This window comes from Pleurodeles waltl, chromosome 11 (genome assembly GCF_031143425.1).
Source record: "Pleurodeles waltl isolate 20211129_DDA chromosome 11, aPleWal1.hap1.20221129, whole genome shotgun sequence".
Taxonomy (NCBI): Eukaryota; Metazoa; Chordata; class Amphibia; order Caudata; family Salamandridae; genus Pleurodeles; species Pleurodeles waltl.
The window spans coordinates 490844253-490867829 of NC_090450.1; the positions used below are offsets into that span (position 1 = coordinate 490844253).

Below are 23577 nucleotides of genomic sequence, written 5' to 3' on the forward strand. Positions count from 1 at the left end.
ATACCCTAGCATGGAGAACCTAATCTCTAACCTAATGAGAGCTAGGTGTGATAAACCTAATCTGCCAGTACCATGTCCATGAGAAGAGCCCCCCCAACGCTTGTCACCTTGGAATGAGATCTCTAGATGAGACTCCGTGGGGACAAGAAGGCTAGGTCTGCATCAAGGCGATGTGTAACATAGATAGCATTGATGGTATCTGGTAGGAATCCCTCTGATGACCTTGTCTGCGTGAGATGTATTTTTACAGATCTTGTGGGACCCCTGACACAGGTATGTTCCCAATCAATAGATAAGAGGGCATGCTTGGGGTGGTAATTACATAAACAATTCCCTCCAAAAGTACATTATGTTCCTGTCACACGTAAGTGGGAAAGGGCCATGAGGTGAATACCTACGTATATCACTTGTCTTTGACACTGATAGTGACTCCTTCACAGAGTGGCAATGATAACGTAAAATCAAAACATCGTTCTAACTATAAACATAGCAGCCATCCGGTTAAAAGTCACTAGGTGACGAGGGCACAGATCAGCAAGCCTGAAGGCTAAGCGAACTCCTGATTCGCAATAAAACTACATGGCCCGGATGGAAACTAGGGATGCAGCACACGAGACCCCTGAGGAGGATGATGTGAAAATTGAGGATGATGAGGAGCTGAACCAGGATTCAGTGGAGAATCTGGGACTGACTGTGGGCCAGGGCTAACCAGTCTGCAAGGAGAGATGGACCCCCCCACCAGGGCAAGAAGCAGTGTATCATCTAAAGGCCTGACCCAGAGGAGATGGAGGGCAGGAGGGATGAAAGAAAATTCTGATTGGAACTAGCCAAGCTCAGATTTGAGGAGAAACAAAAACAAATGGCCTTTGAGGAAAAGAAAATGATGTTGGCTCAGGAGTTGAGCTAGAGAGAGTTGGACATCAAAGCCAGGAGAGCTGAGTACAACAGTGATGGTGGCAGCAATTCTTCTGTGCCTTCTGACAGGAGGGTCCCCATACCCATGGGCTTGGCGTCTGACTTTCTGGTGGGAGACAACACTGACAAATGATTTGAGGCCTATGAAATTGCTCTACAGATGCACAGGGTCCCTGAAGAGGATCAGGGAGCTAGTCTATGGAGGCATATTTCCAGTGAGGGGAGGGACACTCTACTGGCCCTAGAAGGGAGAGGCAGGAAGAGCTATCCCCCCATGAAGGAGGCCATAATGAGGAAGTTTGGTCTGACCCCCAGAAAAGTACAGAAAGAAGTTTTAGGGCCAGTCAGAAGCTTTCCCAACCGACTTTGATGGATTGTGTGGATTTCTTTTGCAAGGCACAGGATCTTTGGGTGAAGGGCAGTGATGTAAAGGGATACCAGGGGCTGCACAATTTATTTGCAACAAAGCACCTTTTCAGTCTTTGTTTTACAGAACTGCGCCAACACCTTGTTGATAGTAAGCTCACTGACCCCAGAGAGCTTGCTAAGGAGGTGGAATACTAGGTCAGCACCAGGGTCCATAAGAAGGTATCTGGAGGGATCACCACAAGGGTGGACTGGGTCCTCACCAGAAGAAAGAGGGAGGGGGAGAATGTTTAAGGAGTTCTCTAAAGGGCCTCAAGTTAGTTCTGTGGGACCGGGTTCCCTTTCCCCTCTGAGAAAAAAGATAAATGATCCCCTGAGAACATGTCTGTATGGAAGGCTCCCATGAAATGCTATTAGTGTCAGCAAGAAGGGCACTACAAGGGAGATGCCAAGTATCCCAAGCGAGCACAGCCCCCCACTGGCGGGCAGTCACCAGGGTTGGCAAGTGTAGCGTTTGAAGAGGAGATTACTCCAGATAGTTTTAGGGGGAGTGTAGAATTGACCCTAGTGTCCCTGGGTGATGGACAGATGGTACAGAAAACCCACATGCATAACAATACAAAGAAGTACAGTCAGTGGGTATCCATCAATGGGCAGAGGGTGGAGGCTCTGAGAGACACAGGAAGCAGCATGACTACCTTCAGGTGTCAACTGGTGTCTTCAGAGCAGATAGTCCCTAACATGCTCTACTAAGTTGTTTCTGCTGACAATCGTGAGAGCCACTACCCAGTTGCTCTGGTTCCCTTTGAGTGGGAGAGTGGTCTCAGGTCTGCTGAAGGTAGCTGTGAGTCCATCACTGCCTGTGGATTTTCTGCTGGGCAATGACCTGGAGCACACCATCTGGTAGGTGGTGGGGCTGAGGTCACACTTAGAGATGATGGGGTTACCTGAGTGGGTGTGCCGGACTACAGGGTCCATGGCAGCTCAAGAGGGTGGTCAGAAGTACCTGGAGCATGGAAAAATGGCCCTGCCAAAAAGAGAAAGGGCAGAGGGAACTAGAAACCTGCTCCTGAGATTCCCACGGTCTGGGAGGAGGCTGAACCTGTGTGGATGCCCCGGTACCTACAGGGCAAGATATAACCGAACTGGGGAACCTACCTGAGCTGTCCAACTGGCAGCAGGAAGAAGGTCCCACAGTGAGCAGTTCTGCAGGATGCAGAGAGAGTGTCCTACTCTTGTGGGTCTTCAGCAGCAGGCTGATGCCCAGGCAGCTGGTAATGCCCATGGCAAGCACCTGATATACAGGGAGAATGATCACCTCTATATGAAGCAGAAAGGTTCCTGAGCCTGGTGCAACACATGTGTTGGTGGTCCTACAGCACTACAGGACCTTCCTAAGGGGTCTGGCTCATGATGTGCCACTAGCAGGTCATTTGGGGGCAAGACAAGGCGTTTGACAGACTTGTTACCTACTTTTATTAGCCTCAAATGAGGAAGACCTCAGCTGCATGCTGTAAGTCCTGTCCTACCTGCCAGGCAGTGGCAAGTCAGGGGAAGTGCAAGGCCCCCCTGCAACCATTACCTGGCATTAGCACCCCTTTGAAGCGGGTTGGCAGTAACATTGTGGGGTTTCTGGATCCCAAGGCAGCCATGGGCAACAGATTTGATCTGGGCTTGGAGGACCATGCCACATGGTACTCTGAGGCTATTCCTCTGAGGACAGTGACTGCACCCACCATGGTCAGGGAACTTATGAGAATCTTTACCTGTGTGGGTTTCCCCAAGGAGGTGGTATTTGACTGAGGTACCAACTTCATGTCCAACTACATGAAGGCCTTGTGAAAGGAGTGTGTGGTATAATACAAGTTCTCCACTCCTTACCACCCCCAAGGCATGATTCTGGGTCTACCTAAACCCATGAGCCGTAATTGGGACATTCTCCTGCCATGCTTGTTGTGCGACTACAGGGAGGTGCTGCAGAAGAGGACTGGCTACAGCCCCTTGGAACATCTGCATGGGCATCCTGTGAGAGGGCCTCTCACTCTGGTGGAGGAGGGCTAGAAGCAAACTCCCAGGAGAGCCCCCCCAAGATGTTGTCAGCTGTATGCTGATCCTCTGCAACTAGACAGTGCGCTTCAGGGAGTTCACTCAAGAGAACCTAGAAACCAGTCAGGAGGAAATAAAACACTGGTATGACCAGAATGCCACTTTGGTGGTGTTTCAGCCTGGTCAAAAAGTGTGGGTCATGGAGCCCTTGGATTCTTGTGCTCTGTGGTCTGGGCCTCATGAGGTCCAGGAGCATAAGAGCGATGCCGCCTTCCTTGTGGACCTCAAAATTTACAGGAACCCCTTGAGGTTCCTATATGTGAACTGCCTTGAGCCCTACTTTGAGAGGTCTTAGATTATCATACTGTTGGTAAATGATGATGGGGGAAGAGGACAGTGAACCTTTCCCCCGACCTCCTATCTTCCACATAGCAGGATGGGTCAGTGGAGGGGTCAGCCTTTCCCCTACACTGACCCTAGATCAACAGAGAGATTGACACTAGTTGTTGGGGCAGTTTGCCTCTCTAGTCTCACTTACCCCAGGACTTACTACATGGTTCACCCATGATATTGACACTAGGGACAGCCCACCAGTGAAGAATAAAATGTACAAGTTGTCTGGCAAAGTGAGGGCTAACATTAAGGAGGAAGTCTTCGCAATGTTGGCATTTGGGGTTATTGAGCCCTCCAACAGCCCTTAGTCCAACCTGTTGTGCTTGTCCCCAAGGCTTACCCATCATGTGTCACACCAGAACTCCAGTTCTATGCCAACTACCATGGGCTCAATACAGTCACGCAAGACTGATACACACACCCCACCCCCAGAGCTGGTGAGCTCATAGAGCAACTTGGAGATACTAAATTCCTCAGCACGTTTGACCTAACGTCTGGGTACTGGCAGATTGCCTCGACCGATGGGGCCAAAGAGTGGTCTGCATTCCCTACAGCAGAAGGGCACTTCCAGTTCTAGGCCATGTCCATCGGGTTGAAGAATGCCCCTGCCACCTTCTAGAGGTTGGTAAATCAGTTGTCTGGTTTTCTGAGCAGTTGCTAACTAGTAGGCTTCGCAGAACCACAGCAGCCCCTGGAAAACAGGTTAAGAACATCTCTTTTATAGCAGTTGATAACATTTCTAGGTTACCTTGATTATTTTTTACTCTTAGCAATTTACATGTGTGTTATTTTTAAATTATCTTTTTTTGTTACTACACTTTTGGTTTTGCAGTGAGCCTTGCTTCGTTTTGATGTTGTAAAACATGACTTAAATTATTGACTTCATGATAGTCTTCCCTTCCATTTCATCCTTTCTTCTTTGTTTTAGTACAACGTTCAAGTTTACCTGGCTGTGTTAGGGATAGAAAAAGCACTAAAACAGTTTAGAAATATTTTTTGTGTTATGCTTTGCATTAATATTTTCAATATGTTTATTGTTAAGACTGTGTGAAAAATGTTTAAACCTAAAAAAGATTGAAATGTACAAAGGGAGGTCGTATAACTTGATCACACAGGTGGGTCGGGAAAGGGAGGATGGTGGGAAGATAAGACAGAGGGTGAAAGATTACAGTTTCAACATGTCACAGTTATCAGGTGAAATACACTTGGGAGAGTTATTAAGTAGACATGTAAAACATAAATAAGTTTTATTTAACTGCAATAAAGTATCCACATTGCAGTTCTGTTGCAAAACGAGCTGGCTGTAGATGACAGTAAGACTAGCAGTGGTGGAACTGTGTTCTCACGTTGTAACAAAAGGCAGAGGTGCACCTTCAGTATTGTCCAAGAAAGCTCACAAAGAAGGGTGACTGACATGACGATCACCTTTTGCCATTAACTATATGCCTTATTTTTGTGTGTGATTACTTTTACTGACCCATTTCACTTTTGAAGAAAAGAATCCCTGGCTATGCTCCCACATCCTATTTTTAAGGCAGTACTTCAAACCACCCGTAGAATATTTAAAGATTCTTCCACTTGATAGTGAATATTTACAAAGCCAAATACATGCAAACTGAAACAATTACTCAAAGCATTTCCAGTAGGTGCCATTACCTGCGAAACAATTCAAGATGTACAACAGCAGGAGCAATCTTCTGCACAACATCTGCGATGAAATTAAACTTCAGCCTCAAGCTGTCTGGACGATGGGAACCTACAAGTGAATGTTTGCATTACAAAGATGTTTTGCAGTGTGCAACGTAATCAAAATCCTCATATGAAGGGTACAACATTTATATCAGCCTATTTTTCATACAGATACCCATGACCAACTTTACAAAGATAAGTTTAGTGGGAATGGAAGACGGGTTTAGAGAGAACAACATTAGCAGTGTCCAAAAGGGTGGAAGCTGAAAACTGGAGCAACAGGTAAATGCAAATTGTGAAAGGCATAATGACGGCGGTTACTGGAGTTGTTGTTTGTGAAGCAACAGGTGAGTCCTTTAAATATATCTCTTTAATATTTTAGAGAAGAATACAATGAGTAAAAAAAGATTGTAGGTGCAAGATATGGCAGGATCAGCTGCTGATTTCTCCAATTTAGGTTTGATGTTTTCAGTTTTGAAACATGGACTATTGCAGCCTGATAGAAATTACTGGGTAAATAGGTTTTATAAACACCTTTGCGAGAAAGGGTAAATCGCTGTCATGATTTGTGGTGCGAATAGGCCAGGGACTGTGGAGTTAGTTGGTACATATGGTGTTCACTGTACTGCATCCCCATCTATAAAGTGCAGTCAAAGTGCCAGCACTTAATAAGGTGTCCTGCAATATCTTTGTGAAGGGGTGGACCACATCAATGACAAGCCTTTGCACACGCGTGCTACCATGTATTTTCATAGACACCCTTCAGAGTGCTGATCTGCATTTGTCCAAGAGTAGTTGCCTGTTAGAAATTGGGTCTCCAGTTGGCAGAGGTATGCACCTAATCCAACTAGGGGCCACAATCCTAGCCAAGGTAAGTCACAACACAACCTAAATTATCATGTGCTCACCCTCCTGTAACTTGATACAGAGCAGGCAGGCTTTACTTAGAAGGCAATTTGCAAAGTATTTGTGCATTAACTCATACAGTAACACGGTAACACCATCAAAAGAACTCCACACCAGATTAGGAAAATACATAGGGGGTTATTACAACTTTGGAGGAGGTGTTAATCCGTCCCAAAAGTGACGGTAATGTGACGGAAATACCACCAGCCGTATTACGAGTCCATTATATCCTATGGAACTCGTAATACGGCTGGTGGTATATCCGTCACTTTACCGTCACTTTTGGGACACATTAACACCTCCTCCAAAGTTGTAATAACCCCCATGGTATTTATCTGAATAAAAAAAGACCAAAACTAAACAAATCCAATATGCACAAGTCAATATATCAAATTTTAAAGGTTAAAATGACTCCCAATCCTTAAAAATCAGTGGTTGTATCCTTTTAACATGCAGTACCTGTGATGCGTCAAAGAAAATTATGCAAAGGGGGCGCAGAAGAGGAGATGCATTGAAAAGTAAGGCGATATGTTGGATTTTCTGGCACAGCAATGAAAATGCGTTGTTTATTTCCACGCTGCAAGGTAATGCGGCAATTTTCAGGAGTGCAGCCTTGGTTCTTTTGACACCCAGGGACGATGCGTTGCAAATCCAGGATGTGCTGGTGGGAAGGAGCGGGCACTGCATCCATCCGGTATGCGATGCTGCAATTTTCCAGCCGGCGGTATTCCAGTTGTGAGGCAGGTGCTGCCTCAATTTCTGCAGGCTTTGCATCGATTTTACAACACACAGGGATTTTCTTTTCTTTGGTGAAGTCTTTGTTGGCCCTGAAACTTCTGAACAGGAGGCAATCTCAATCTAAGCCCTTGGAGAGTACTTGTGGAGGAAGGTAGAGTGCTTCCAATGAGGTCTGGGGCCAGAAGGCCGCAGGGCCACAAGCAGGAGAGCAGTCCTTTCAGCAAAGCAGTCCAGATGAGTCCTTTGGGCCACCAGGAAGTCCCACTGACAGAGTCCAGTTGCAGGTCCAGAAGTGTCTGATTTGTTGGGGTCAGAGACCCAGTATATATACTCAAAAGTGCCTTTGAAGTGGAGGAAACTTCAAAGAGTGGTTTTGAAGTGCACAAGTCCCCTTTCAACCAAGACCTGTCTGCCAAGAGCCCTGTGGAGGGTTATCCGTCCTTTGTGTGAGGGCAGGTCACTGGCCTTTGAAGTATAAGAGAGAGTCCTTCCACCCTTCCTGCCCAGAGAAACCCATCTGTATGCAGATAAATGAAGATAAACGCAGATACAGCTGAGTGTCCTGGGTGTATGGCTGTCTGGGTGAAATGCACAAGGGAAGCTGTCAACCAGCACAGACCAGACATGGATTGGAGAAAGGCTGTAAGGCACAGTCAGGTCAGAGAAATGCCTACTATCTAAAAATGGCATTTCTAAAACAGTAATATAAAACCCAACTGCACCGGTAAGTAAGATTTCTCACTATCATTCCAACCATAACAAATATGATAAGGCTACTCCTCCTGGAACATAAATTACCACTTAAAAGCATATAAGGGAATTTCTAATGCTAGCCTATGAGAGGAGCAGGCTTCACAGTAGTGAAAAACGACTTTGGGAGTTTTTCACTACAAGGACATGTAAAACGTATAAGTACATGTCCTGACTTTTACTTACATGGCACCCTGCCTAATGGATTGACTAGGACCTACCTTAGGGGTTCCTTATGTGTAAAAAAAGAGAATTAAAGGCTTAGCAAGTAGTTTTAAATGCCAAGTTGAAGTGGCAATGAATCTCCACACACAGGCCGTTCAATGGCAGACCAAAAACATGGTTAAGGGGCTACTTTTGTGGGTGACCCAATCAGAGCTGCATGCCTGCTAGTAGCATTTAATTTACAAGCCCTGGGCACAAGTAGTGCACTTTACTAGGGACTTACAAGTACATAAAATATGCCAGTTGGGTATGAGCCAATGTTACCATGTTTTTAGGGAGAGAGTACATGGACTTTAGCACTGGTTAGCAGTGGTAAAGTGCCAAGAGTCCTAAGGCCAATAAAAACGAGGTCAGAAAAAGAGGAGGAGGAAGCCAAAACGTTTGAGGTGACCATTCAGAGAGGGCCATTTTCCAACATCCCCCATTCACACATTTCTTCACATAAGGGTAGTCAGTTGTTCTGGGGTGCCTTTGCACAGTTTAGACTGTTATATTATTCTATATTTGTATATGGGTGGTCCACTCCACCGAGATTCCTTTGACTTGACCAAGGTACTCAAAGTAGGTTACTGGGAAGGCGAAATGGGTCCTTAGAAAATGTAAGACCCAATTTATGATACGTTTAATGGGTTGTTAAAAGTACCAATTGATTACGGTGCGAAGGTTATCAGGAGATAATTGAGCTGACTGATAATAAGGATGATCCCTCCAACCACTGAATCCATCTCCAACCTATGGTATTTGGCATGAATACTCAATACAGATGCCTGGAGAGGGCTGACAAAGTTAAAGTTCAACGTACGGAAATATTGCCTGTGCTGGTGGGGGTTTGGGGCTGTTCAAGCCCAAATAGAATTCAGCACCATTTATTATTTATTTATTCATTTGTTACTATGGTATAATAGGAAACCACTGACATGTATTCTGGATCCCTTACACTCTAACCTGAACTCTGAAGACCTTGAGGCAGAAGTTCATAATGCGACATGAGAGCAGCATGAGAAGAGCAAGAGATTGTGGCAAAGAGGGAGGAAAAGCATCAAACACTGCAACATGAAGGGATAAAAGAGAGAGAGAGCAAAATAACAACAGAGGGAAGTTCAAAGGAAAGATATGAAGATGGAAAAATAAAGGACGTAAGTAATAAACTACAGCAATAAAGACAAATAGGATAGGTATGGAATGAATTGAAAAAGATAATAACGGAAAAGTAAAAGATAGAAGTTTAGAGGGTGGTCTGAAAAAAGTTTGTATCAGACATATGAAGGGACGAGAAGTTAAGGAAAGAAACTGATGGGGGAAAAGCAAGATGGAAATGGAAAAGAGAATGAGTGAAAGAGAGAAAGAAAGGCAACTGAAAATGAAACATCGGGAAGCAAAAACAAACAAGCATATGGAATGCAATGGATCTTGCTTTTACTCGAGTTAAAGCTATTAGCGTTGTACACTCCTAGCTGGACCTTTCTTGCCATATAAACTGAAAAGTAAAACAGTTTCACATAAGTGAGCCGACGGCCACTATGAGCGCAAAGCAAACACACAAAAGGAAACAGAAGACCGCTCGCAGTGAAACTTATCGGCAAAAGTGCAACTATCCATGTAACCGCAAAAGTGCAAATATCCATGTAACCAGCAAAAGTGCAAATATCCATGTAACAGGGTCGATGTCATGGAAACACATTTTTAGTGTTCTACTGAAAAAAACGCAAAGAGTGGAACAAAGCAACATCTACTAAAATATCAAAGGGGCTGGTCCACCTAAAACTGCTAGCATGCCTGTGTACATGGACAAAGAACAGGGAAATACTCAATAAAAATCCTGAATGCTGGACTTGTTACAGGGTACAAAATATTATTTTACGAAAATTAAAGCGTGTCTTTGCCTGGGCACAGAATGGTTTAACATATGAATGGATGCAGGGAAATGAAGCGCTTGGTGTGACTTCCACTTGAGAATGCTAGTCATGTCTATGCCTGGGCCTGGGTGGGACTAATGGACAGGGCAGGCCCATGCATTGTAAAGACCAATAAACCCACCATGGGACAGAGTGGAAGAGTCCTGGTTCTCCAAAATATGTACTGGTGGGCCCACTAGCACCCCCCGGCGCAACTGGGTTAAGGAGAGGGCACTGTATGGCCATAAAGATAGGGTGGTGGGTAGTTATAAAGTAAGGTTTCATTTTACGGTGTAGGTTAGTATGGGGTCAATACACTTACTCTTGAATCTATTTTACTCAATGTAGTGGTAATCTCAGAAGTGGTAACCTCAACAGTGGTATTCCCTACAGTGGTAATCTCAGAGGTAGTAATCACAGTAGTGGTAATATCAGTAGTGGTAATCTCAGTGGTAATAATCACATCAGTGGTAATCTCAGCAGTGGTAATCACTGAAGTGGTAATCTCAGAGGTAGTAATCACAGCAGTGGTAATATCAGCAGGGGTAATCTCAGAGTTAGTAATCACAGTAGTGATAATCTCAACAGTGGTACTTTCAGAGGTAATAATCACAGTAGTGGTAATCTCAGCAGTGGTTATCCCTGCAGTGGTAATCTCAGCAGTAGTAATCACAGTAGTGGTAATCTCAACGGTGGTAATCTCTGAAGTGGTAATCTCAGAGGTAGTAATCACAGTAGTGGTAATAGCAGCAGTGGTAATCTCAGAGTTGGTAATCACAGTAGTGGTAATCTCAGCAGCGGTAATCCCTGCAGTGGTACTTTCAGCAGTAGTAATCACAGTAGTGATAACCTCAGCAGTGGTAGCCCCTGCAGGGGTAATCTCAGAGATAGTAATCACAGTAGTGGTAATATCATCAGTGGTAATATAAACAGTGGTAATCTCAGAGGTAGTAATCACAATAGTGGTAATATCAGGAGTGGTAATTTCAGAGTTAGTCATCACAGTAGTGGTAATCCCTGCAGTGGTACTCTCAGAGGTAGTAATCACAGTAGTGGTAATTCAGCAGTGGTAATCCCTGCAGTGGTAATCTTAGAGGCAGTAATCACAGTAGAGGTAATCTCTGCAGTGGTCATTCCTGCAGGGGTAATCTAAGAGCTAGTAATCACAGCAGTGGTAATCTCAGCAATGGTAATCCCTGCAGTGGTACTCTCAGAGGTAGTAATAACAATAGTGGTTGTTCAGCAGTGGTAATCCCTGCAGTGGTAATATCAGAGATGGTAATCACAGTAGTGGTAATCTTAGCAGTGGTAATTTCAAAGGTGGTAATCTCAGCCGAGGTAATTTTTGCACTGGTCATTTCAGAGGTAGTAATCACAGTAGTGGTAACCTCAGGAGTGGTAATCCCTGCAGTGGTAATCTCAGAGGGGCTCATTTTAATGTAGTAGATTTTACGTAGCGATATATGGACTCCGTTATATTTTAGGTGGTGACATACAACCCTTCGTGCTGGGTCCTTGGTCTGATATAAACTGCGACATAAACTGAAAAGTAAAACAGTTTCACATAAGCAAGCCAACGGCCACCATGAGCACAAAGCAAACACACAAAAGGGAACAGAAGTCCGCTTGCAGTGAAATTTATCGGCAAAAGTGCCATTATCAATGTAACCACAAAAGTGCAATTATCCATGTAAACGGCAAAAGTGCTAATATCCACGTACCAGGGTCGATGTCATGCAAAGCGCTCGACTTCTGCCCAGCCAGATTGTGCTGCCTATGAAATAAAGTGAAAAGATAGTGCAGAAACCATACGGAAAACATGGAGCCTCGTATGTTTTCAGTAGTTGGCCGGTGCGCTCGAGGCAGGCTAAGCACCGGAAGAGGCATGACGTATGCATTCCTTCCGCTAATGAAATCAAGCTAATTTTAAAAGGCAAGCCGACAAGCCAACCAAATGGATGGGCTTGACATGGGCATGGTTAAAAGCCCACAAAGAGATAACACCGGGGATGAAGCGCTTTGCGCTCGACCCTAAGAATATGAGTTGACTGAATGGATATAGACATAGGGGGTTATTCCAACTTTGGAGGAGGTGTTAATCCGTCCCAAAAGTGACGGTAAAGTGACGGATATACCACCAGCCGTATTACGAGTTCCATAGGATATAATGGACTCCTAATACGGCTGGTGGTAAATCCGTCACTTTTCCGTCACTTTTGGGACCGATTAACACCTCCTCCAAAGTTGGAATAACCCCCATAATCTTGGAAAAAGCACAGTAAACGAGAAGGGAAAAGCAAGATGGAAAGAAACATGGTTTTCAAAAGACGAATGAGTGCGATAGAAGTGAAAAAAGACAGGAATAAACAAAACAGAAATTTAGCAAAAAGAAGAAAGACATAAAATGGGAGAAAGAAAAGTTGAGGGAAAAGAAGAAAAAGTGACAAGGGAAGAAAATGGAATGAGATTGGAAGAAATAAAGGCAGCAGAAGAAAGAACGACAGAAGGCAAGATAAATAAAGGAAGAAAGATGAGGCAGATAGAAAGAAATAAAGACAGAGTTACAATAAAATGGAATGCATCGTAAAAATAGCAATATTAAAAGATCAAAACCAAAGAGTGAAAGAAACAATAAAACATAGGATAAATGAAGAAAGTAATAATAGAACAGAAGTAATGAGGCATGAAGGAAAAAAGAAAGCAACTAAAGCAAAAACAAATGAAAATTAGATGGAAGTGAAAAGAAACTGATGACGAGGTGACAGAGGGTTGGATTGAGACAGAAAAGAATAGGAGGAAAAAGAAGGATGGGAGTCGTAGAAAGCAGATGACAGTGAAACAGAAGCAGAAAAATCAGTAAAAAGGGAAGGAAATGGAACAGTGAAGAACAGAAGGAAAGAAGAATACTAAAATAAGGCGATGATCAAGGACAGGAACAGCATATTGAGGGTGATAAGAGGGAATCTTTGAGTGACTGATGTAAGAGGGAAACCAAAAGGAGACTGGCAGAGGAAGCGTTATAAAAGAGAGACTATGGGAGAAATGGAGATAATAGATTGCAAGAGAAGTGGAAATGAGAGAGAAACTGACAGAGATTGAGGTGACAGCAAGACAGGTAGAAACAGAGGCAAAGGGGAATTTGAAAGAGATAGAGGTGAGTGAACGGGAAAGCTGTAGATAATGGTAGGAAAGAAAGTGAGAATAATCAGAGGAGAGGTAATTAGAAAGGAAAAAAAACTGAAGTAACAGGAGGAACTGGGAATAACCAACCCGAGAACATTTAAGTTAATTCTGGAGGTCAGAATGATACTGCAAGTGGCAAACTACAGACTGTGTGATGGTGGAGGACGTAACAATGGAATGCTCAGAGAAAGCAATGAAGCACATTGATTGAAAGTCACGGAGGTTAGAGGGAACCTTGAAGCAATGGATGTAAGATGGAAGCTAGTGTGAAAAAATATTAATGGAAGGTAAGTCAGGAACTAAAAGTAATTTAAGTTAGAATGAGGTAAAACTGGGAGATAAAATAGGCAAAGATGAAGATAAAGATGAAGGTGATAGTTACACTGCGTGAGATGGATATGAGAGAATGTATGAAGTGGAGTGATAGCAGATAGAACATGTAAGTCATACACATGTGTTGGACCTGGATTTTTGACAGGGTCATTCCCAAACATTTTGCCTCCTTCCTCCTATTTTTCTGACCTGTTGTTGTTGGTTTTTTACCTCTAGGCACTTTACCACTGCTAACCAGTGCTAAAGTGCATAAGCGCTCTGTGTAAATTGTACTATTGATTGGTTTATCCATGATTGGCTATTTGATTTACTTGTAAGACCCTAGTAGAATGCACTATATGTGCCTAGGGCCTATAGATTAAATGCTACTAGTGGGCCTGCAGCACTGGTTGTGCCACCCACTTCAGTAGCCCCTTAAACCTAGTCTCAGGCCTGCCATTGCAAGGCCTGTGTGTGCAGTTTCACTGCCACTTCGACTTGGCATTTAAAATTACTTGCCAAGCCTAAAACTCCCCTTTTTCTACATATGTCACCCCTAATGTGTGCCCTAGGTAACCCCTAGAACAGGGTGCTGTGTGGGTAAAAGGCAGGACATTTACCTGTGTAGTTTATATGTCCTGGTAGTATAAAACTCCTAAATTTGGTTTTACACTACTGTGAGGCCTGCTCCCTTCATAGGCTAACATTGGGGCTGCCCTCATACATTGTTGAAGTGGCAGCTGCTGATCTGAAAGGAGCAGGAAGGTCATATTTAGTATGGCCAGAATGGTAATACAAAATCCTGCTGACTGGTGAAGTCGGATTTAATATTACTATTCTAGAAATGCCACTTTTAGAAAGTGAGCATTTCTTTGCACTTAAATCTTTCTGTGCCTTACAATCCACGTCTGGCTAGGTTTAGTTGACAGCTCCTTGTGCATTCACTCAGACACACCCCAAACACAGGATACTCAGCCTCACTTACATACATCTGCATTTTGAATGGGTCTTCCTGGGCTGGGAGGGTGGAGGGCCTGCCCTCACACAAAGGACTGCCACACCACCTATTGGGACCCTGGCAGACAGGATTGAACTGAAAGGGTACCTGGTGCATTTCTTAGCCACTCTTTGAAGTCACCCCCACTTCAAAGGCACAATTTAGTATAAAACAGGGCCTCTGCCCTACCTCATCAGACACTTGCTGGAGAAGAAACTTGAACCAGAAACTACATCATGCCAAGAAGAACTGCCTTGCTGCTCAAAGGACTCACCTATCTGCTTTCTCCAAAGGACTGCCGACTTGCTGTTGGCCTGCTGCCTTGCTGAACTCTTGTCTGGCTGTAAAAGTGCTCTCCAAGGGCTTGGATAGAGCTTGCTTCCTGTTCCCTGAAGTCTCAGGACCAAAAAGACTTCTCTTTTTCATTTGGACGCTTCGTGCGCTGAAAATTTTGACGCACAGCTTGTTCCGTGGTGAGAAAAATGCCGCACACCGATGCTGATCGATGCGACGCCTTCGGGGCGACCGGAACTTCGACGCACGGCCTCACAAGGACAACGCCCCCCGACTTCCAGAGAGGAAAACGATGCAAAGCCTTCCGTGAGAGCAAAACTTCGACGCACAGCCCCGCAGAACAACGCGCAGCCAGAAAACAAGCAGGGGAATCCACGCACAGACCCCGGGACATCTGGTAATCCCCGCGACCCACAGAAAGAGACTGTCTGCGTGCCGGAAAACGACACACGAATTCCCTGCGTGAAAAATAACGACGCAAGTCCGTGTGTGCTGGGGAGAAATCGACGCACACACCATTTTTCCACGTATCTCTTCTTCTGCAGCCCTTTGCGGAGATTTTCCACTCCAAACCAGGTACTTTGTGCTTGAAAGAGACTTTGTTTGCTTTTTTTAAAGACCTAAGACACTTTATATCACTTTTCAGTGATATCTTTACAAATTCATATTGCATCTTTGATCGTTTTGACCTGCAAATACCCAGATAAATATTATATATTTTTCTAAACACTGTGTGGTGTATTTTTGTGGTGCTATATTATGGTATTGTATGATTTATTGCACAAATGCTTTACACATTGCCTTCTAAGTTAAGCCTGACTGCTCGTGCCAAGCTACCAGAGGGTGGGCACAGGCTAATTTTGGATTGTGTGTGACTGACCCTGACTAGAGTGAGGGTTCTTGCTTGGACAGAGGGTAACCTGACTGCCAATCAAAAACCCCATTTCTAACAACATGTTTTTAGAGGGAAATTTATGGAGATAGCAGTGAAAACACGAGATAATGGTAGAGGTGGGTAGGACCCCAGGATTAATGGTGGTCAGAAAATAAGCGAGGAAGAAGAGGGGGAAGAAAGAAACTGGAATGGGTAGAGTGGAATCACTCGGAAAGAGACAGATAAGGGCAGAACTCAAACTTAGATGGAGGTGTGAAAAAGTTTGAGATGGGTTGAACAAGGAATTGAAAATCACAGTGAGGGAAATTGGAGCAATGGGTGAAAGGAAGAGGGACAAGATGGAGGTGAGATGGAGAATTGAAGACATGGAGTAAAAAGAATTAGATATAGCGATGACATGACATGAAAAGAAGGTATATTAGAAAAAAACCTTTGGGGCAGATTTATACGCTGCGCTGAATTTGCTCTATTTTTTTAATGCAAATTTGGCGCAAACCTAATTCCATATTTATATTTTGATGTTAGACACGTCTAACATCAAAATATAGGAGTTTGCACAATTTTTTCGATGCGTGCACCTACCTTCTGTAAATGAGATGCAAGGTAGGCGGTCCCATCTAAAAAATGGCGCTATCCCCATAGCCCCATATGTATCCCCCAGTGCTAAAATGATGCACGGGTGGGAGGAGGGGCCGAATAATGGTGCAAAGCTTGTTTTGCACCATTATTTAACACCTGGGTCAGAACAGAAGCCTTCTTTAGTGTTTTATTAGCCCTCCAACGTTTCACGTGGGTCTATGTCCCATGCCTTTATACTGGAGGAAAGAATGAGCAGCTATCATGAGCAGTTCAGCTGCTTAACAGCAGTCCTTACTGCTCCATGTATTCTCTTCTTAATTACTTTACATGCAAATTTAGCAATCCACAGACAAATATACTATTTTTATATGTATCACATTTTGCTTAGTTTTAATTATGATTACAATACAGAGTAGTAATCAAAATAATTGGGTGATATCTACACATCTGCATGAAAAACAAAGCTGTCTACAGTTAGCATTTTAAAACTGGAACTAGTTGAAAAGGGTGGGGCAGAAGCATATTGAAGACAAACGTATTACAAACACTTCTAATCAACACTCACTTATTCACTTAAGCCTGATAGCCTGTCGTCTTAAAAACTCTGGCCCTCATTCTGACCTTGGCGGTCGGCGGAGAGACGGCGGTCGGACCGCGAACAGACCGGCGGTATTAAAAATGGCATTCTGACCGCGGCGGTCACCGCCGCGACCGACCGCCACTTCCCCACTCCGACAGCCACGGCGGTCATGACCGACGGGCTGGAGTCTGCGCACTCCGGTCCGGCGGTCGACCCAAGACCGCCAACGGTATCATGACCCTGCTTACCGCCGCGGTTTCTGGCAGTCGGGAACCGCCATGCGAACCATGGCGGTAGGCACTATCGGGGCCAGGGAATTCCTTCCCTGGCACTGATAGGGGTCTCCTCCACCCCCCACTGCCCCCCCGAGTCCTCCCCCCACACCCTCCACCCCCCTGCCACCCCCCAGAGGTGGTACGAACCCCCTCCTCACCCCCACCCCGACATGCACATACACGCACCCCGACATGCACACACCCCCAACATGCACATATACACACCCCCTACACACACACATACACAACGGGGACACATACCCGCACACATACATGCCGACATGCGCACCCGCCGAACTACACACATTGCCCATAGGCACAGCAGCACTCCCCGCCCGCATGCACGCACTCACACACCCCCTCTACACACTCCCACGCACACCCCCATGCACGCACACATCACACAACACCCCCCACCCCCTCCCCTCACGGACGATCAACTTACCTTGTGCGTTGGTCCTCCGGGAGGTGACAGGAGCCATGGGGAGGTGACCGCCAACAGAAGACCGCCAACAGAAGACCGCCACACAGAAATGTGGGTCGTAATTCTGTGGGCGGTGTTCTGCTGGCGTGGCGCTGGAGGTTGACCAGTCTCCACTTTCCCGCCGACCGCGAGTGTGGCTGCTGGCGGTTTTCCGGCGGTACGCTCCCAGCGGTCAGAATGCGCACAGCGGCATACCGCCGCGGTCGGCGGTCTTCACCGCGGCGGTAACTCGGCGGTCTTGCGAAAAGACCGCCAAGGTCAGAATGAGGGCCTCTGTCTAAGACATTAGGAAAAAGGTATAAAATGATTTATGATATGTATTGAGCTTTCGTACTACTTGCACAGTTCGAAGAGCTTAAATAATCACCTTAGACTTACAAATCAGCAGTCAACTAAGAAAAACTAGAACTTGTCTTGTGTGGGGTGCCTCCTGAAAATCAAAACCACAATAATGATGGGAAATAATATTGAGGACAGAATACCGAAAAGAAAACATCAAGTTAAGTTAGTCTAGATTTCCTATACCTAGCTCCACATAAATGTATGGACGAGATACATATACCTTCAAGGTAAGTATATGTGGAGTTAGTAATAGAAATCTGTACTTTTCCTACATGCACTTACCTTTCAATAGTTTGTTCCTTGATATTTTATCCTTGATCTCCTTGTACCACAATACGGTTGGTGTCGATATTTAGTAGGTCTGGGTGCACCGGCTCCTCAGTGGCCTTGATTTGAGTAAGGGTAATTTATTGTGTCTCTAATACACAGTGTGACAAACTGAGGCTTGAGCCTCAAGTCTTCCATGTCTGCAAATTGTTAATACAGAGACAGGAACAACAGTTACATCTTCTGTGATATTCTGGGGCTCAGAATAGCATTATATGTCAACTCCATCCTGTAGGAATTTGCCTATCTTAAAATATCATGCCTGAGTTTCCACTTTTAGATCACCACCACCTTTCGTTGTCAGCAGTGCACTTCTCTTTGTTTCCAACCTCTGCGTTTTCTCTTACGATACCACTCACTAAAATACAAATTTTTCCTCAATATAAGAAGCTGGAGCAGAAAGCCTCCATTTAATCCTTCAGGACATTCCCTTCTTGCATTCTGGGAAATCCCATAGCCATCTTGGGTTATATGACTACTCAGGCCTGAATAATGAATCCACCTGTGCAGTTCTGAAACTTACTGTGTCTTCTCAAGCGTCGCCCCCCTTGTGGAGACAATAATGCCCCAGGGGACCGCCACCCCCAAGGGCTGGCTCCTGCTATGGCCGGGAGGGCCCTCCTCTGGGACATAGCTGTTTGCTTTAGTTTGGTGGGAGCTAACCGCCCCCACCAAGCAAAAGCAAACAAAGTCCACTTTCTGGCAGCCGGAGCTGTCAAACAGCTTGAGTTGGCAGGAAGCGGAGTTTTCCTCTGTTTCCCTGCATGCAAATATGCAGGCAGGGAAATAGATTAAAACATTGCTCCCACAAGCAGGTTAAGGTCGCAGACCCTTGCACTGCACTGCTAATTATCCCACAAATTACAGCACTCATGACATCTTTGATAACATCATTGATAATATCAATAAAATATTTGCAGTAACATTTTTTACGAAAAAATTGTGCATGGCCAGGGCGCGAGTTAGAGTTACCTCAGGGCACGAGCTATAGTTACTTGAGATAACTCTAACTATAATAGGTGAATTTATATGGTTTTGCAATTTTAAAATGTGAGCCTAACTATAAAATCCCTGTAACCTTTGTTTTTTTAAGTGAATATATATATAGGTATATATGCATATACACACAAACACACATATATATATATATATATATATATATATACATAAAATATTCACTGAAAAAAACAAAGATTAAGGTTAGAAAACTTTATTCCTTCTATACATCTATACAAACCCAATTTAAACTACAAACATTAGAAATTTTAAAGATGTAGTTACAGCTTAAATTGATAATTTACGTACCACCAGTTTTAATATAACTGTATAATTTACGCACCACCTTCAATTTCCTAAAAGTCATGCACCTCCATGCACAATCTTGTCACCTCACTCTCCACACTATATTAACTATAACTCGCACCATCTCCATGCACTGGGTATGGCCCTGCATACACCAAAGGAAAACCTCTGTCTTACATAATATATTCATCTATTTAAGTCAAAAAACTACTTATGCTCATAAAAGTTCATTCTTAACATATCCATTTTATTTAGTATTTTTTTAACTTATGTATCAAAGTGTTGCACAATTAATCTCAAAATATACTCCAATGTATAATGAATAGTAATCTGCAGATCACATTACAACAAACATGTCCCCCAAACACCACTCTTCTGGAAGCATGCAAACCTTAAAGTGTGTATAGGTCCCGTCACCTACCATGTCACCATACCGTGCCATTAATATGGTTTATGCACCAATCATGGTCCCCACGTGTCACACTCCTCCTCTATCTCATCTAGTCACATTTCCTACCAGAAGTTCATAAACTGGACCCACAATTACAACCTGTGGAAATATGGCACCCTTTGCCTTATCTGTCTTAACAGAAAGATGTCTCATGTGTCTCAGCTGTTCACGCCAACAGGATACATTCTGCAGCACTTCCCCTCACACGCCGTGCCAGTGGGAAGACAAGGAAAAAGTTGAAAGCTCCCCTGAATCCCTTACCTGTCTTTGGTGCCCCCCTATGAAAGAGGGGGCATTGACATTGTAGGGCCCCTGGACCCTAAGACAGCCTCTGGCAACAGGTTTATCCTGGTCTTGTTGAACCAAGCCACAAGATACCTAGAGGCCATACCTCAGAGGACTGCAACTGCACCTGCAGTCGATAGGGCCCTGATGGGGATTTTTACCAGAGTGAGTTTCCTCAAGAAAGTACTGACTGGCCGGGCACCAACTTTATGTCTGCATATATGCAGTCAATGTGGAAGGAGTGTGGAGTTACTTACAAGTATTCCACGCCCTGTCATTCACAAACAAATGTGCTTGTTGAGATTCAGCAAGACCTTGAAAAGAATGATCATGGACCCGCCTGAGCCCATGAGGCAGAAGTGGGAAGTCCTCTTACAATGCCTGCTCTTTGCTCACAGGGAAGTGTACAGAAGGGAATGGTATTTAGCCCCTTTGAGCTTCTGTATTGTCACTCTGTAAGAGGACCTCTCAGCCTGGTTAGGGAGGCATGGGTGCAAGCTTCCAAGAGGCCTCCTCAGGATGTGGTTAACTACATGCTAGCCCTCGGGAACCAGATGGCCAAGTTCTGGAAAAAGGCTTCTGAGAACTTGGAGGCCAGCCAGGAGGTAATGACCAGACAGCTATCTCTTTGAAACTCCAGCCTGGGAAGAAAGTGTGGGTGATGGAGCCAGTGGAGCACAGGGCCCCTTGAGACCATTGGACTGGGCCTTATGAGATAGTTGAGAGAAAGGGGGAGACCATCTACTTAGTGGATCTCAAGACCCTCAGACATGCTTTAAGGATCCTCTGTATCAACTGTCTCAAGACCAATTTGACAGGTCTGAGGTCACCAGGCAGCTGGTGACAAATGATGGGGAGGAGGAGAGTGAACCTCTGCCTGACATCCTGTCATCAAAAGAGAAAGATGGGTAAGTGGAGGGTATTAACCTCCCCCTTGTTCTGACCCCAGAGCAGCAGAGGGATTGTCTCCAACTGTTGGGACAGTTTGCCTCTCGGTTTTCCCTTACTCCTAGGCTTACACATCTGTGTACCAATGACATTGATACCGGAGACAGCCTCCCTGTCAAAAACAAAATTTACAGGCTAACTGACAATGTGAGGGCCAGCAACAAAGAGGAAGTCTCCAAGATGTTTGAGAAAGGGATGATTGAGCCCTCCTGTAGCCTCTGGTTCAGCCCTGTGGTGCTGGTATTAAAATCTGCCCCACTGGGCGCCACCCCAGAGCTCCGGTTCGGTGTGTGCTACAGGGAGATCAACTCAGACACTAAGGGGCATATTTATACTCTGTTTGCACCGAATTAGCGTCATTTTTTTTTAATTCTAATTCGGTGCAAAACTAACTCCATATTTATACTTTGGTGCTAGACTCATCTAGCGCCAAATTTATGAAGTTAAAGTCATTTTTTGGAAGTGGAGACCTACCTTGCCTTAATGAGATACAAGGTAGGCGTTCCAGTGAAAAAAATTAATCTATGGCCTTAATGCCATATTTAGGGGAATAGTTATACTCTGCGGCATATTTATACTCTGTTTGCACGGAATTAGAGTCATTTTTTTTACTCTAATTCGGTGCAAAACTAACTCCATATTTATACTTTGGTGCTAGACCCGTCTAGCACCAAGGCCCTAATTTATACTTTTTTTTGCACCGCATTAACATCATTTTTTGACTCAAAAGTGGTGCAAACTTACAAAATATTGGCCCTTATTTATACTTTTTGCTGCAAAACTGCACTAACTCAGTTTTGCACCAAAAGGTTTAGCACCGGCTTGCACCATTTCTGTGCACCAGCCGAGCATCATATTTATGGAATGGTGTAAGCCGGTGCAAAGGGTTGGCTGGAGTAAAAAAAAATGACTTTAGTCAGGTAGGGCTGGCAGTATAGAAGAAGAGGGTTTAGCACCAAAAAATGACTTTAGGCAGGTAAGAGTAAAAAAAAATTACTCTAACTAGATTAGCATCATTTTATGGTGCTAAACCTACCATGCCACATGACTCCTGCCTTAGAAAAGGCAGGAGTCATGCAGATCACCACAATGGCCAGCACAGAGGACAAGGGTCCCTTGGGCATGGCCATTGCACCCTGTGCTATGTATGGGGGCCCATTTCAGGGGTCCCTATGGCACTTTCAAAAATAAAATGCAATCTTACCTGTTCTTCCCTGGGATGGGGTCCCCCATCCTCCGCAGTCCCTCTGGTGTGGGTGGGAGTGCCCATGGGGCCTGGGGAGGGCATCTCTGGGCTTATTCCATGGTGTTCCACCATGGAAATAGGCCCACAGGTCCCCTAACGCCTGCCCTGACCCAGGCTTTAAAAAATGGGGCATAGCAAGCTTTGCCCCATTTTTTGACCCCTCCTCACTTCCTTGCACCATTTTTGCATGGGAGTATAAATATGGCGTTAAGGCCACAGTGTCATTTTTTCCAAGGGAACGCCTACCTTGCATCTCATTAAGGCAAGGTAGGTTTCCACTTCCAAAAATGACTTTAACTCCATAAGTTTGGTGCTTGATGGGTCTAGCACCAAAGTATAAATACGGAGTTAGTTTTGCACCGAATTAGAGTAAAAATAAACTACGCTAATTCAGTGCAAACAGAGTATAAATATGCCCCTTACCGTCAAAAAATGACGCTAATCTGGTTAGAGTAATTTATTTTGACTCTAACCGGCCTAACGTCATTTTTTTTTATGCTAGCCTACCCTTTGCACCAGCTTGCACCATTCCATAAATATGGTGCCCAGCTGGTGCTAAAAAATGGTGCAAGACGGTGCAAAACATTTTGGTGCAAAACTGCATTAGTGCAGTTTTGCACCAAAAAGTATAAATAAAGCCCTGAGACTGATGCTCGCCCCATCACCAGAACTGATGAACTAATTGATAGGTAAGGGGCTGCAAAGTTGCTAAGCACTTTTGACTTAACGTCAGGATATTGGCTGACTGCCCGAACTGAAGAGGCTAAGGAGAGGTCAGCCTTCTCCCCTCCAGAGGACCACTTTCAGTTTAAAGTGATGTCCTTAGGATTAAAAAGTGCCCCTGCGACCTTCTAGAGGGTGGTCAGCTAAGTTGTGTCTGGGATCAAGGCCTTCAGTGCTGCGTATCTGAATGGCACAGCTGTCTTCAGTAGTAGCTGAAAGGACCACCTGTTGCAGTCCCTGCAAGTGCTTCAGGCCCTGAAGAAAGCAGGCCTGACTATCAATGCCATTAAGTGCCAGATAGGGCAAGGGTAGGTGGTGTATTTAGGACACCTGGTAGGGGGGCTAAGGTACAGACCCTCCAGGCTAAAATTCTGACCTGGGCGCCCCCAAAACCTAAACTGAGGTGAGTCCTTCCTGGGCATAAGAGGTTA

The 23577-nt window shown here is 44.7% G+C and overlaps 1 protein-coding gene across 1 annotated transcript in view; it reads right to left on the bottom strand.

Annotated features, from left to right (window-relative positions):
• LOC138265810 (serine protease HTRA1-like) overlaps positions 1-23577 on the bottom strand; it is a 579494-nt gene that overhangs the window by 215103 nt on the left and 340814 nt on the right. Inside the window, exon 2 of the mRNA XM_069213870.1 lies at positions 5377-5476. Within this exon, the coding sequence (XP_069069971.1) occupies positions 5377-5476 (100 nt within the window). The remainder of the gene's footprint in view (positions 1-5376; positions 5477-23577) is intronic.